Genomic DNA, 15,986 nt, shown 5'->3' on the forward strand with positions numbered 1-15,986 from the left:
TTGCTGTTTGGGGTTTTAGGCTGGGTTTCTGTACAGCACTTTGAGATATCAGCTGATGTACGAAGGGCTATATAAATACATTTGATTTGATTTACATAACAGGTCAGCATAGAACTTTCTATAATTTTCATAAGTTCTATGCAATGAGTCTTTGTAGAACGCTGTAATTGACCCCACTCCCCTCTACATTGTAATGGCTTGAGAGCACCGTACAAGAGAAAGATTGTCTAAAAGCCGTAGTTATCAATGATTCATTCAGCTTCTTGCCTGGCTTGTGTTTGTTTTCTCAGGCGTTCATAAGTAAGATGATACACAAAGTGCAGTTTAACGCCGAACCCATGCACATGAAAGGGTTACGGATAGGACTGAAGGAGGAAGAGGATACAGAGGGGACCTGGACATGGGTTAACGGGACTGAGCTGACTCAGGGGTAAGAGCTGCACAAGTCAATGGACTGGACACAGGTATAACCAGGCATGATCTTCTATGTATTTGTTAAGACAAACATGTCAAGCGGTACTTGGTTAAATGTTTCCACTGTACCATTCTCATTCAGGAAAAGACCAGAATGTCAACTAAGGAATATTTAATTTGGTTGAAAGGTACTGGCATGAGACAGCCCAATGACCACTATGGAATGGAGGACTGTGCGGCCATCCATTCCAAAATAAATCCCATGGAGTCCTGGAATGATGCTGTGTACGCATCCATTGAAATGGATATGTGCAATAAAATCAAGGAAAGCTTAGAAATTACTATAAAATTGCCATTATTTCAATAAGTAAATGCATACATTCAAAATAATAAGCATTGGAATCAAATGTAACTTTTAAGTTGTACATAACATTTTATCTGATCAAATAAATTCTCATACTGTAAAGTTAAAACAACTTAACTAGTTCTGCATCTTAAAAAAAAGTGTATATATTTTACTCCTTACAAACAAGACAAACTACAAATTATGACGAGAGTAATGTTAATACCAAAATACATTCCAGGTTTACATCTGAATACACTATAAAAAGATAGCAGTATAAATATGTACTATGGTAAATATGTTTTTCTTCCATGTTCATACTTTATTATGTACATTCACTATCGGTGCTTAAAAGTACCTTAAATACTATTACACATGTATGTGAATCAACAGTTGATGAGAAAAACAAATGCCAAAACCAATCTTGGCTGCAAATAAAACACTTAAAATACAACTAATAAGACCTGCATTGGGCCAGGCAGTTTTAAATAAATTGCTCTTTGTATCATTTAGGCTGTGTATTGTCACCATCATCAAACAGCAGAATGTTTTTCTGTAGATTGTGATGATGTCTAACCAGAACATGAGGCCAGTCACTGTTGTTCAATAGCAGCACTCTGCGACAACTAAGTTATCACATGGGAAGTTTGGACTGTCAAGTCAGGTGTGTCAGTCAGTAGGTCACAGCACAGCAAAGTGCTGGCGCAGGTGTTTCAGGATCTGCTGGGTATCTACATGCTCAGGGAAAGCATCTTCTGATCTCTGGGCTGCCGTGTAGCTACTCTGCAGATCTCCAATCTGGACACAGCAGAAAACAGCAGCATATCAATTCATATAATCACTCATGACTAAAAATAGTCTGTTTTATACCAGGCATAGCAATGTGTTTTTATTGAAATTGAAATAAAAGTGCAGATGAAGTGTCTGGTTACCTTGTCTGACAGAGTGGAGTAGTTAAAGTGTGGCTCATACATGTGAGGGGCAATTGATGCAGCGGTCTGGAGGAAAGCTTTGGACTGTGAAAAAGAAGAGAAAATAGGACATCGAAACAAAAACAACCATTCTGAATTAGACTCCAAACCAAAAACATCATAAGCAGTACACTAAAGACTTTAATTAATGTGTTGTATCATATGGAAAAGAACCACTGGGCATAATACTTCAGAGGAGCAAGCCTAGAAGAAGTTTATTTCAGTTGGAAAGAAAGCATATCATTTAAAACAGATTCATACTCAATACACTTATCAGAACTAACATTTGATCAAAATTATATACACTGCTCAAAAAAATAAAGGGAACACTTAAACAACACAATGTAACTCCAAGTCAATCACACTTCTGTGAAATCAAACTGTCCACTTAGGAAGCAACACTGATTGACAATACATTTCACATGCTGTTGTGCAAATGGAATAGACAACAGGTGGAAATTATAGGCAATTAGCAAGACACCCCCAATAAAGGAGTGGTTCTGCAGGTGGTGACCACAGACCACTTCTCAGTTCCTATGCTTCCTGGCTGATGTTTTGGTCACTTTTGAATGCTGGCGGTGCTTTCACTCTAGTGGTAGCATGAGATGGAGTCTACAACCCACACAAGTGGCTCAGGTAGTGCAGCTCATCCAGGATGGCACATCAATGCGAGCTGTGGCAAGAAGGTTTGTTGTGTCTGTCAGCGTAGTGTCCAGAGCATGGAGGCGCTACCAGGAGACAGGCTAGTACATCAGGAGACGTGGAGGAGGCCGTAGGAGGGCAACAACCCAGCAGCAGGACCGCTACCTCCGCCTTTGTGCAAGGAGGAGCAGGAGGAGCACTGCCAGAGCCCTGTAAAATGACCTCCAGCAGGCCACAAATGTGCATGTGTCTGCTCAAACGGTCAGAAACAGACTCCATGAGGGTAGTATGAGGGCCCGACGTCCACAGGTGGGGGTTGTGCTTACAGCCCAACACCGTGCAGGACGTTTGGCATTTGCCAGAGAACACCAAGATTGGCCAATTCGCCACTGGCGCCCTGTGCTCTTCACAGATGAAAGCAGGTTCACACTGAGCACGTGACAGAGTCTGGAGACGCTGTGGAGAACGTTCTGCTGCCTGCAACATCCTCCAGCATGACCGGTTTGGCGGTGGGTCAGTCATGGTGTGGGGTGGCATTTCTTTGGGGGGGCCCGCACAGCCCTCCATGTGCTCGCCAGAGGTAGCCTGACTGCCATTAGGTACAGAGATGAGATCCTCAGACCCCTTGTGAGACCATATGCTGGTGCAGTTGGCCCTGGGTGCTATACCTCATGTGGCTGGAGTGTGTCAGAAGCTCCTGCAAGTGGAAGGCATTGATGCTATGGACTGGCCTGCCCGTTCCTCAGACCTGAATCCAATTGAGCACATCTGGGACATCATGTCTCGCTCCATCCACCAACGCCACGTTGCACCATAGACTGTCCAGGAGTTGGCGGATGCTTTAGTCCAGGTCTGGGAGGAGATCCGCCACCTCATCAGGAGCATGCCCAGGCGTTGTACGGAGGTCATACAGGCACGTGGAGTCCACACACACACTACTGAGCCTCATTATGACTTGTTTTAAGGACATTACATCAAAGTTGGATCAGCCTGTAGTGTGGTTTTCCACTTTAATTTTGAGTGTGACTCCAAATCCAGACCTCCATGGGTTGATAAATTTGAATTCCATTGATAATTTTTGTGTGATTTTGTTGTCAGCACATTCAACTATGTAAAGAAAAAAGTATTTAATAAGAATATTTCATTCATTCAGATCTAGGACGTGTTATTTTAGTGTTCCCTTTATTTTTTTGAGCAGTGTATTTGAAGACCTAGACACACCAGTTAATTCACCTGCTCAATGTGTCCCTTGCGTAGCTCCAGCACGGCCAGATTATTATAGGCCTCAGCATGGTCGTTGTTGAAGGCCAAGGCCAGTTTAAAACACTGGGATGCCAGAGTCAGGTCTCCTATTCCCTGTGGGGATAAACATAAGATGCAAGTAAGAAACAGAAATGCAAAGAATAAGTGATAGCATGCTATTTGTTCAAAGCACTCAGCCAGATGTGGATCCTGTCCAAGAGAAACCAGTTGGCATACAGAAGAGGGTGCTGTAGAGTAACTTGATGCAATAACTAACATCTGTGTGTGCTAAGTTAACACTAACCCACCACGGCCACGTGTCCAATGTTATACCAGACGTCAGCCTGCTCCTCATCATTGGCCACCAGGGCCAGAGCCCTCTCGAAGGAGGACAGGGTCATATCATACTGCTGGGCATAAAAGCAGCACAATCCCAGGTTGTTGTACAGCTGGCAATTATATACTCCCATCTGCAGCAGCCGTCTACAGGGACGGTTAGAGGGAAAATACAACTTAAAATAATGTAACCATGCAAGGCACGTGTATCCACTGAAATGTCCAAATTAAATCACACAGGCATATACATACTAATCAGAGTTAGATTAGGGATTTGAAGGGGGTGGTGTGTGTGTGCCGTGTGTGACTAACCGGTAAAAGCGCAAGGCGATCTCAGGCTGGTCCGTGTAGAAGTGATTGCTGCCTATGCAGGCGATAGCCTCAACGTGAGTGTTGTCCTGCTTCAGGACATCTTTGTAGTACTCTGTGGCTGAGGTGATGTTATTCATCTCCTGTGAGAGAGACACATAACTATAAAGACTGATTTTGGACCTCCTGATCAATCTGCATCTGTTCTCTCATTTTACAGTAGAGTAATTTAATAGCTATTAGAGCTACAAAACAATTAGGCTCTAAATTCCTAGGCAATCAGCTGCTCGTTTCAGGTTACACATTTGACATGATGATTTCAACCTGTGGTTTCTTTAAGCAAGAGAATGCTTTGCAAACAAACAACAAAGGAATTGATACGTGCCTCGTGAATGCGAGCAATTCCTGTTAAGAGAGTGACCTCCCCAGGGAAGTGCTCCAGACCTTGCTTGAAGAGGTTCAGTGCAGTTATAGGCTGATCAAGCCGCTGATACACCTGTTTTAGTGGCATAACAGAACAATAAGTATTTTTGTCATTTGTGTACTAATGAAGATAAATAGGTCAGTAGGTTGATTAAAAAAACATAAACCTATTTGAACAAATAGAAACAACTTGTCATTGAGTGACACACCACCAGGTTTTATCTGCTACAGAGAAGCCTTGTGTGAGGGTTCATCTATACTGTATACAGTGTAGTTACACAGTATTTACAGTGTTAAAAGAGTGTTAGGGACATCGTAAGTTGTATGTTGTTACCTTGGCCAGGTAGAGGTATGTGTCCACCATCTCCTGATGATTGAGAGCAGATCGGAACTGTTTTTCTGATTCCCGGTGTAAACCAAGTCTGTTAATACAAACAGTTCCAATGTAGTAGAGCTGTAGTGGTAGTATAGTATGCACTGTATTCTAACAGTTTTTTTGAGATCTAAGTAATCAGCTAAAGCTTTACCTGTAGTAGCACTTCCCCAGCTGGACTTTCCACCACCAGTCTTTGAACTGAGCATTCTCAGTGGCCAGAGCAGCCAGGTCTAAAGCCTGTTCACAAAACATGACAGGGTAGGTACAAATCGTTTTTTGACGGAAACTTACAAACAAAAACTGCATGAAAAGCCAAAGACCTATGGTATAGCTGTATTTATAACTCACATTTTTTACATCATTTTCATGATGGAAGATGTACTCAAACAAGGTCTGGGGCAGCAAAAAAAAAGAACAGTCATAACACATATTGAAGGTGAATAACCACAATAAATACATTTACGACACATATTTTTTGAGAGACTGTTCCTTACCTTACAGTACATTAGTTCAATCAGTCATACCTTGGATAAATTGGGCTTCTGGGCATATTTAGCCAAGTTGAGTCTTGACAAATTTATAAATGGCCCCTCAGGATTGGTTAACATGGAGGCTGTTCCCAGCCGGACAAATCTCCCAGATGCACCAGTGACAGGGCGGGCAGTGTGTGCTGTGCGCGGGGTCTTAATGGCCTGTTCCATTGTCCCTGGTCTGCCAGACTGGGTACTGGGCCTCACAAACCCTGTGATTGGTCGTCCCGATTGGGTAATGGGCCTAGATTCAGGACAAAAAAGCTCAGTTCAGAACTAACCTGATGCTTTCCCAGGGTACATAATGCTCCTCACGACTCATTGGCAGAAATATTGTTACAGTAATAACACAATTCCAGTAGGGGAAATGCTTGTAATACTTACCTAAAGTATACAAGATAGTTGTGAATAGAAAAGGTCACATACCTGATAGCTGGAGTAGGTCCACCTCCATGGCTTGTTTCAGGACGCCTCAGTGATGTCCCAGGGCCTGAAAGACAGCTTCATTACAGTACACTCAGAGCTGGGAACATTTTGGAGAGATTTTACCAGAACAGATTCAGAACAGTAATATATTATTGATATTGACTTTCGTAGGCTGTTCTGCAGAAGACTAGTCATGGTCAGGAGTTTTTTCTGCCCAGGAAGAACTCGTGTCCCTCTGGGAAAGTTTAGAGTTCAGACTTACGAGCAACCTGGGCAATGGAGCTTTCATCCAGCATCATCTCAGCGATCCCCTCCTGGTCCACCTCCACCTCATCGATGTACACCATCTCTGTCAGAGCACGGGTCTTCAGACTCCATGCAGCCTGCCCAAAGAGCAAAGGTAGTAGATTTGATTTTACAATGTGAAAATTATGTTTACTTTGATGTTACATGGTAGGGAACTCCAACACCGATGTGCTACTGTGATATGTAATTAATTTCTCTACCCATGTCCAAACATGCCATGTTTAGATGCAGCGTGTAAAGAGACAGAATAAAAGGAGCACAGCAGGAAGAGGTTACCTCAGAAATATGTGATGAGGAGTCAGGTCCCTTTTAAGACAGCAGTGTGTGAAATGATGAGATAAGAGGTGAAGACAGATTTGATGCAAAAAATTATGCTAGGCTATAGCAAGCACATTTCAAGACAATTGGAGTTAAGAGAAGCTAGATTAACTAAAAGGTGAGATTAAATAGTGATAGTGAAAATCGAAAGTGGGTCACAATAAGGTCAAAACTTGCCAGATATGAGGATAGCCCTCTAGCTAACAAGTTCTTGTTTTTTATGCCACCAATAGCTAGCTAGCTAACAATGTGCTAACAAAACAACAGATAGCTAAGCAAGCAACGTCAGAGTATCTCTGGCAATACAGTAATGAGGAATCGGCAATGATACAGAAAATGTCAAATAATACTTGCAAGCATGCTACTGATAAATATTACCATTAACTAAATTGGATTCATGCCTGGAGCTGGCTAGCAGAGCTAAAATACTAGTTTAGCTATTTCTAACCTGGTCGTATGGACTGTCCTCTAATATCTTCGAACAAATATCAGAACATGGTTGGAACTTCCGTCTTCTAAAGTAGCTCCATGCAAGAAACAAGGGATCCATCGGCACCTCCATTTCGTCAGTGGTGCTAAAATAATTTAAGAGGTAGGTACGTTTTTAGAGCTTAGCTATCAACGCTAAGCTTGTTGCTTGAGCAGAAAGCGTCCTGTCACTCGCCGCAACAGAGGATAGGGGAGGTCCTCTTGTAGGTGCACTTGATTGAGCCCCCTCCGCACGCCGGGCGGGCGTGTGCAATTTTTATTACCATTCCATCCATTCTACAATGTTAACTCTGCCCACCTGGGGCAATCACCCAATGCTGCATTGATTTCTTTGGCATTTACCATGAGAACAATATTATTATTTGAAGTGAAGCAAGATCAGTGCGTTTATTCAATAACTTTTGTGTACTGCCTGTCTTTGTTTTCAAAGGGTATGCACTCAGCTTGGTCTCATAGACTAGATGTAACATAGTAAACGTATATCTGGGATGCTTTAACTGCTATGATATGTTACGTTCGGTATGGTTATAAAAGACAGATGGTTACTTAAGGCAGGATGGTTGGTGGGTGGATGGGTGGACGTATAACAGAAGGTTGTGAGTTCAAATCTCATCATGGACAACTTTATATATTTTTTGCTAATGAGCAACTTTCCAACTACTTACTACTTTTTAGCTACTTTGTAACTAAACTCAGCAAAAAAAAGAAATGTCCCCTTTTCAGGACTCAGTCTTTCAAAGATAATTCGTAAAAATCCAAATAACTTCACAGATCTTCATTGCAAAGGGTTTAAACACTGTTTGTTTCCCATGCTTGTTCAATGAACCATAAACAATTAATGAACATACACCTGTGGAACGGTCGTTAAGACACTAACATCTTACAGATAGTAGACAATGAAGGTCACAGTTATGAAAACTTAGGACACTAAAGAGGCCTTTCCACTGACTCTGAAAAACACCAAAAGAAAGATGCCCAAGGTCCCTGATCATCTGCGTGAACGTGCCTTAGGCATGCGGACTGCAGATGTGGCCAGGGCAATAAATTGCAATGTCCTTACTGTGAGACGCCTATGACAGCGCTACAGGGAGACAGGATAGACAGCTGATCGTCCTCGCAGTGACAGACCACGTGTAACAACACCTGCACAGGATCGGTACATCCTAACATCACACATGCGGGACAGGTACAGGATGGCAATAATAACTGCCCAAGTTACACCAGGAATGCACAATCCCCCCATCAAAATGCTCTGAGAGGCTACATTCTGTGACCTTCACTTCAGCACCCACCGCGTGGACAGCGACTTTATAAAAAGTAGGAGCTGAGAGGATGGCGAGTTAATAAAGTAGCATACCTGAACGCATGTGTTATCTGAAAAAAAACATGCAGTTGGTGAATATGTAATACAGTTCATTTTTTAAATGTCCATTTTTATGACAACAACATCATTTATAGTCTCCTAAACACGAATGTAGACCTTCTTTCTGTTGGTTAAAGCCTATGCATGGATAGAGGAACTACTGTTAGAATGTTAAAGAAATGTGCAAAAGGGTAAAATATTCAACGGCGTCTACTTGGATTGACAGCTGTCAAAAGCTTCCTTGTATTGTCTACACACCATTGGTTAGCCAGGGTTAGAGCCATTGGTTAAAGTGCATTCTTTAGGGGCTGACGTTTATCCCTTTCTAATGATTGCCATTGGTCCGTGAACATCCCTTCAAACGCTAAATAGATATTCGGGGATGTGATTGGACAGATAGTTGATCAATCACAAATGTAGATCACATTTTGGGGCGGTGCGTGTAAATAAACGCGAATACTCCATCTTATAGGATTTGACTAGAGCTTCGACCTGTCTCGAGCGGGAAGAAGATATAGATATTTGCTTTTTACTATGAAAAGAACTGCATAGTTAACTATTTTTAATTAGAGATAAGCATATTATCTCAAAGTAAAACTAGATTTAGTGAGACTATTATGCACATGGAACACAAATGCCCGCTATAACCGCTTGTACCGGATACAATGCATTTTCAGTGGAACTAAGAGATATGGGATTGAATGAAATCCTTCTCGGTGAATGAAGAAATATCAAATACTCGAGACAGAGAAGAAGTACGGACATGGCTGACAGGACCGCTCCGAATTGTCACCTGCGACTAGAATGGGTTTACGGGTATCGGGGACATCAGTGCCGCAACAACCTGTACTACACAGCTGCCAAGGAAATTGTCTACTTCGTCGCCGGTGTGGGAGTAGTGTATAACACACGGGAACACAAGCAAAAATTTTACTTGGGCCACAACGATGACATAATCAGGTAATCGCACTTGCAGGAACTCATTCATTCACAGATATGCCGAGATACAAAATATAACACGAGGAGGTAGCATCAATAAAAACACCAAACTGATCAAGTTTCTATTTCTGGCGAGGATATACTTTGCCTACAAGTCTATATTGAATCGAGGTTATGACTTGTAATATATAACTATACAATTTCAACGAGTCAAAATGATATAGTTTGTGAAAACATCACACTGAGCTCAACTTGTGAGCTAACCGCCTTTCAGCACCTACTGGATGGACAGCAACTTCATTAAAAGTAGAGGCTTGGGTGGGAGTAATGATGTAATAATTTTGTTTTGAAAAGATGCAGTTACTGTATCATATCTGATACAATACACTCTTAGAAAAATGGTTTCTAAAAGGGTTCTGCAGCTCTCCCCATAGGAGAACCCTTTTTGGTTCCAGGTAGAACTCTTTTGGGTTCTATGTAGAACCCTCTGTGGAAAGGGTTCTACATGGAACCCAAAAGGCTCTACCTGGAACTAAAAGGGGTTATTCAAAGGGTCCTCCTATGGGGAGGTGAGACATTTTATCTCATGATCCTAAACTGGATTTATTTTGCATAACTTATGGCATTTGAGGTAAGTTATTTGCTGTATGGGGACACCTGTTCGTCGAACATCTCATTCAAAAATCAGGGGCATTAATATGGAGTTGGTTCCCCTTTGCTGCTATAACATCTTCCACTCTTCTGGGAAGGATTTCCACTAGATGTTGGAACATTGCTGCGGGGACTTGCTTCCATTCAGCCACAAGAGCATTAGCGAGGTCGGGCGCTGATGTTGGATGATGAGGCCTGGCTCGCATGCGGCGTTCCATTTAATCTCAAAGGTGTTCGATGGGGTTGAGGTCAGGGCTCAGAGCAGGCCAGTCAATTTCTTCCACACCAATCTCGACAAACCATTTCTGTATGAACCTCTCTTTGTGCATTTGTTTTTTAAAAACTTTTATTTAACTAGGCAAGTCAGTTAAAACCTTTGTGACTAGGGGGCAGTATTTTCATTTTTGGAAAAATAACGTACCCAAAGTAAACGGGATATTTTGTTAGGACAAGATGCTAGAATATGAATATAATTGACAGCTTAGGATAGAAAACACTCTAAAGTTTCCAAAACTGTAAAAATATTGTCTGTGAGTATAACAGAACTGATATTGCAGGCGAAAGCCTAAGAAAAATGAAAGCTCTGCGTTCCAATGCGTCCCTATTGAGCAGTGAATGGGCTATCAACCAGATTACTTTTTCTATGTATTCCCCAAAGTGTCTACAGCATTGTGACGTAGTTTTACGCATTAATGTTGAAGAATACCCGTAAGCGGCTACATGGCTGTAAAGCATATTTTGAAAATCTGAGACAACAGGATGATTAACAAAAGGCTAAGCTGTGTCTCAGTATATTTCACTTGTGATTTTCATGAATAGGAATATTTTTGAGTAATATTTATGTCCGTTGCATTATGCTAATTAGTGTCAGTCGACGATCACGCTCCCGGATCCGGGATGGGGAGTATCAAGAGTTAAGAACAAACTCTTACATGGCGGCATTGTCGTGTTAAAATAGGAAAGGGCCTTCCCCAAACTGTTGCCACAAAGATGGAAGCACAGAATAATCTAGAATGTAATTAAATGCTGTAGCGTTAAGATTTCCCTTCACTGGAACTAAGGGGTTTAACCTGAACCATAAAAAACAGCCCCAGACCATTATTCCTCCTCCATAAAACTTTACAGTTGGCACTATGCATTCAGGCAGGTAGCATTCTCCTGGCATCGCCAAACCCAGATTCGTCCGTCAGACTGCCAGATGGTGAAGCGTGATTTATCACTCCAGAGAACATGTTTCCACTGCTCGAGAGTCCAATGGCTGCGAGCTTTAGCCCCCTCCAGCCGGCGCTTGGCATTGTGCATGGTGATCTTAGGCTTGTGTCTGGGCTGCTTGGTCATGGAAACCTATTTCATGAAGCTCCCTACGATCAGTTATTGTGCTGATGTTGCTTCCAGAGGCAGTTTGGAACTTGGTAGTGAGTGTTATGACCAAGGACAGACAATTTTTATGCACTCGGAGGTCCTGTTCTGTAAGCTTGTGTGGTCTACCACATTGCGGCTGAGCCGCTGTTGCTCCTAGATGTTTCTACTTCACAATAACAGCACACAGTTGACCAGGGCAGCTCTAGCAAGGCAGAAATTTGACCAACTGACTAGTTGGAAAGGTGGCATCCTATGTTGGTGCCACGTTGAAAGCCACTGAGCTTTTCAGTAAGGCCATTCTACTATCAATGTTTGTCTATGGAGATTGCATTGCTGTGTGCTCGATGTTATACACCTGTCAGCAATGGGTGTGGCTGAAATAGCCAAATACACTAATTTGAATGGGTGTCCACATACATTTGTCTATATAGTGCATTTCTTTCTAGTCACAGTGGAACGTGAAATACAGTAACTCCACTCTGCATTCACTATTCCACCCTTAAAACCCATGATTACTGCACAGCGACCCATCATAACTGTCAGGATGAATGGGAATGGATGGACTTGAAGGTCTTTCAGGGAATGTTTGAAACACTTTAGTCTGCGATTCGCAAATAGATATTTTTGGTGGTGGGTCAGGTAAACTTGAATAGACACAGAGACCCACATCCCTATGATCGTTCCAATCATTCACGTCAATGGGGAGGAACTCAGCCAACCTCTTGAGGAAATATTCTTTATTATAATATTATAATTACCCCTCTTTCACTTCTAGGGGAAAAACTGCGGCAGCTTGCTCCTTACAATGAATGACCATGTACTGAATGACCTGTGTCCACTGCTCCAGTGGCTGTGTTGTCATTGTGTGGGTTGGCCTGGAGATGACTAGGATTATATACTGTAGTGTCGTTAGTCAGCTGTTCTGCTGCTCCATTATTCATTGGTCAACAGAGAGGCAGGCCTTGCCTTGCCTTCTGTGTGAAGTGCTTCAGTTCAAATGCCGTGAGGAGTAATATAATAATATAATATATGCCATTTAGCACACACTTTTATCCAAAGCTACTTACAGTCATGCATGCATACATTTTACTTATGGATGGTCCCGGGAATTGGACCCACTATCCTGAATTTGCAAGCACCATACTCTACCAACTGAGCTACAGAGGAGTTGATCCATCTCATATTACATATCAGAAGCATATGTGTAGTGGAGGTAATTCGGTGCCATGAGTGGCCTTGTCTGAGACCTGAAGACTTGTGTTGGCTCGCCATGCTAATGTTTAGACTTTAGCTTGGTGAGCTAATACAATCACGGGGTGTGCAGATGACTGTGTTTTGGTTGCCTCAGAGGTGAGGGCTCAGGGGAAGCAATGTCGAGCAGACACAGAAGACACAACTGCAGCTGTTGGCGGGCGGCTCTCTCTCTCTAACATTGCACGAAGCCATGTGGAAGATGCAGACTCCTCAAATAGCATTGGGAGTCATCTCCTTCCTCACTGTGCCGTGTTTTCATTTTCTACAGATGAAACAGCCACAAGAGAGACAGGTGAAGGGAGTCTAACTTTCATTACTTGAAGTCAGTCTGTGTTTAATTCAGACAGATTCAGACATGATTCAGTTCTTCTCTTTGTTTGTGTTGTAACTACTGTATGTTTATATTTGTTAGTGTTTTGTGTGCTGGATGAATTAATTGCTCACCCTCCTGATGTTATCTTGCCCTGTGGCGTCCTCTGTCTGCCGGTTTCCCAGTCTGACTGACTGACTGAGGAGAGCTAGCTAATGTTTTCAAACATGAATGACAGGCCATTTCATTGGACTGACTGTGACCCTTGTTCACTCTCACTGAGTCGCACCCAGCATAGTACTTTGTGGTACCGTCTTGTCTATCCACTCCAGGATAAGTGTTATCTGTCCTCTAACGCAGTGGTTCTCAAACCTTTTATAGTCCCGTAACCCTTCAAACATTCAACCTTCAGCTGCGTTCCCCCTCTAGCACCAGGGTCAGCGCACTTTCAAATGTTTTTTTTTGCCATCATTGTAAGCCTGCCACACACACACTATACAATACATTTATTAAACATAAGAATGAGTGTTAGTTTTTGTCATTACCAGGCTCGTGGGAAGTGACATAGAGCTCATATAGGACCAGGGCACAAATAATATAATAATCAATAATTTTGCTTTTTATTTAGCCATCTTACATATAAAAAATTATTTGGTCATCAAAAAATGTGAACAAACTCACCACAGCTCAATGAGACAGGTGTGCTTGAAAGGATGCACATACCTCTGCAATGTTGGGTTGTATTGGAGAGAGTCTCAGTCTTAAATTATTTTCCACACACAGTCTGTGCCTGTATTTAGTTCTCATGCTAGTGAGGGCCGAGAATCCACCCTCACATAGGTACGTGGTTGCAAAGGGCATCAGTGTCTTAACAGCGCAATTTGCCAAGGCAAGAAACTCTGAGTGCAGACCTATCCAGAAATCTATCAATGGCTTCTGATTAATAAATTCAATTTTCACAGAACCGCTTATTGCAATTTCGATGAGGTTCTCTTGTTCAGATATCGGTAAGTGGACTGGAGGCAGGGCTTGAGAGGGATAACGAATCCAGTTGTTTGTGTCATCCATTTTCGGGTGCGCTTAATTGCGCACCCAGCTGATTCAGGTGCTTCGCTATATCACATTTAACATTGTTCGTAACTTTGAGTTAATTTGCACACCAAAAATTATACAATGATGGAAAGACCTGTGTGTTGTCCTTGTTAATGCAGACAGAAAAGAGCTTCAACTTCTTAATCATAGCCTCAATTTTGTCCCACACATTGAATATAGTTGTGGAGAGTTCCTGTAATCCTAGATTCAAATCATTCAGGTGAGATAAAACATCACCCAGATAGGCCAGTCGTGTGAGAAATTCGTCATCAACGAAGTGGTCAGACAAGTGAAAATGATGGTCAGTAAAGAAAACTTTAAGCTCGTCTTTCAATTTAAAAAAAACGTGCCTATACTTTGCCCCTTGATAACCAGCGCACTTCTGTATGTTGTAAAAGCATTACATGGTCACTGCCCATGTCAATGCATAATGCAGAAAATACACAACAGTTCAGGGGCCTTGCTTTAACGAAGTTAACCATTTTCACTATCGTGTCCAAAACATTTTTTAAGCTGTCAGGCATTCCCTTGGCAGCCGGAGCAACTGCTTGCACGTGCGTTACCACTCCACTATGTCTTCCTGTCATGGCTTTTGTGCCATCAGTACAGATACCAACACATCTTGACCACCAAAGTCCATTTGATGTCACAAAGCTGTCCAGTACTTTAAAAATATCCTCTCCTGTTGTCCTGGTTTCCAGAAGAGGATGACTTCCTTAATTATCCCACCGTAAATGTAACAGACATTTACCAGGAGTTGTGCCAGGCCCGCCACGTCTGTTGACTCATCCAGTTGTAACGCATGTAACTGGCTTGTATGCGAAGCAGTAATTGTTTCAAAACATCTCCTGCCATGTCACTGATGCATTGTGAAACAGTGTTGTTTGATGAAGACATTGTCTGTATAGTTTTGTTTACCTTTTCCCCCAGCACTGTCCCAGCCATATCTGTGGCAGCAGGAAAAATTAAGCACAGGGTTGGCATCATCATGTTGTGGGGGTGCTTTGCTGCAGGAGGGACTGGTGCACTTCACAAAATAGATAGCATCGTTAGGTAGGTAAATTATGTGGATATCAGTCAGGAAGTTAAAGCTTGGTTGCAAATGGGTCTTCCAAATGGACAATGACACCAAGCATACTTCCAAAGTTGTGGCAAAATGGCTTAAGTACAACAAAGTCAAGGTATTGGAGTGGCCATCACAAAGCCCTGACCTCAATCCTATAGAAAATTTGTGGGCAGAACTGAAAAAGTGTGTGGGAGCATTGAGGCCTACAAACCTGACTCAGTTACACCAGCTCTGTCAGGAGGAATGGGCCAAACTTATTGTTGGAAGCTTGTGGAAGGCTACCTGAAACGTTTGACCCAAGTTAAACAATTTAAAGGCAATGCTACCAATTACTAATTGAGTGTTTGTAAACTTCTGACCCACTGGGAATGTGATGAAAGAAATAAAAGCTGAAATAAATCCTTCTCTCTACTATTATTCTGACATTTCACATTCTTAAAATCCTAACTGACCTAAGACAGGGAATTTTTACTAGGATTAAATGTCAGGAATTGTGAAAAATGGAGTTTAAATGTATTTGGCTAAGATATATATATATATATTTTTTGAATTTGAATCACATTTATATTATGCTTACCCCAGTTTGGGAATAACTTCTCTAACATAACTAGACTGTAAAGAAAAATCTAGTTGTTTCAACACATTTTTATTAATTAGCTGGATACTATACCGAACAAGAATATAAACACACATGTAAAGTGTTGGAACCATGTTTCATGGCCAAGCCACCCGGACAGCTGATGAAACAGAAATATTGATGTCTGTAATAAGGCCCTTTTGTGGGGAAAAACTCATGCTGATTGGTTGGGCCTGGCTCCCCAGTG

At 42.1% G+C, this 15,986-nt stretch overlaps 2 protein-coding genes across 13 annotated transcripts in view; one reads left to right on the top strand and one right to left on the bottom strand.

Moving 5' to 3' along the window:
- Positions 1 to 467: 467 nt before the first annotated feature.
- LOC124001605 (tetratricopeptide repeat protein 8-like) lies at positions 468 to 7,322 on the bottom strand. 7 transcript variants are annotated; one of them, XM_046308544.1, is made up of 14 exons: positions 7,085 to 7,321; positions 6,595 to 6,624; positions 6,275 to 6,395; positions 6,013 to 6,076; positions 5,581 to 5,830; positions 5,405 to 5,449; positions 5,208 to 5,293; positions 5,015 to 5,102; positions 4,643 to 4,753; positions 4,261 to 4,400; positions 3,921 to 4,095; positions 3,604 to 3,726; positions 1,690 to 1,773; positions 468 to 1,555 (listed from the first exon to the last, which is right to left on the bottom strand). In XM_046308544.1, exons 1-14 carry the CDS (start codon positions 7,196 to 7,198, stop codon positions 1,439 to 1,441), a joined length of 1,548 nt encoding a protein of 515 aa, XP_046164500.1. In that variant the 5' UTR covers positions 7,199 to 7,321; the 3' UTR covers positions 468 to 1,438. The 7 variants fall into 7 exon arrangements, 6 of the variants coding, with proteins under 6 accessions (XP_046164500.1, XP_046164497.1, XP_046164501.1 ...); XM_046308541.1 differs by having other exon boundaries at positions 5,208 to 5,449; positions 7,085 to 7,322; XM_046308545.1 differs by lacking the exon at positions 6,595 to 6,624 and having other exon boundaries at positions 7,085 to 7,320.
- Positions 7,323 to 8,962: 1,640 nt separating this feature from the next.
- The window catches only part of eml5 (EMAP like 5), an 80,549-nt gene continuing 73,525 nt past the window's right edge, over positions 8,963 to 15,986 (top strand). For all 6 annotated transcript variants that reach the window (XR_006832740.1, XM_046307683.1, XM_046307684.1 and 3 more), the window contains exon 1: positions 8,963 to 9,448. Coding sequence is in view for 5 of the 6 variants with exons in the window: in XM_046307683.1 (XP_046163639.1) it covers positions 9,252 to 9,448 (197 nt within the window). In the remaining variant the exon portion in view is untranslated. The remainder of the gene's footprint in view (positions 9,449 to 15,986) is intronic.

The sequence above is a fragment of the Oncorhynchus gorbuscha genome, linkage group LG17, assembly GCF_021184085.1.
Source record: "Oncorhynchus gorbuscha isolate QuinsamMale2020 ecotype Even-year linkage group LG17, OgorEven_v1.0, whole genome shotgun sequence".
Taxonomy (NCBI): Eukaryota; Metazoa; Chordata; class Actinopteri; order Salmoniformes; family Salmonidae; genus Oncorhynchus; species Oncorhynchus gorbuscha.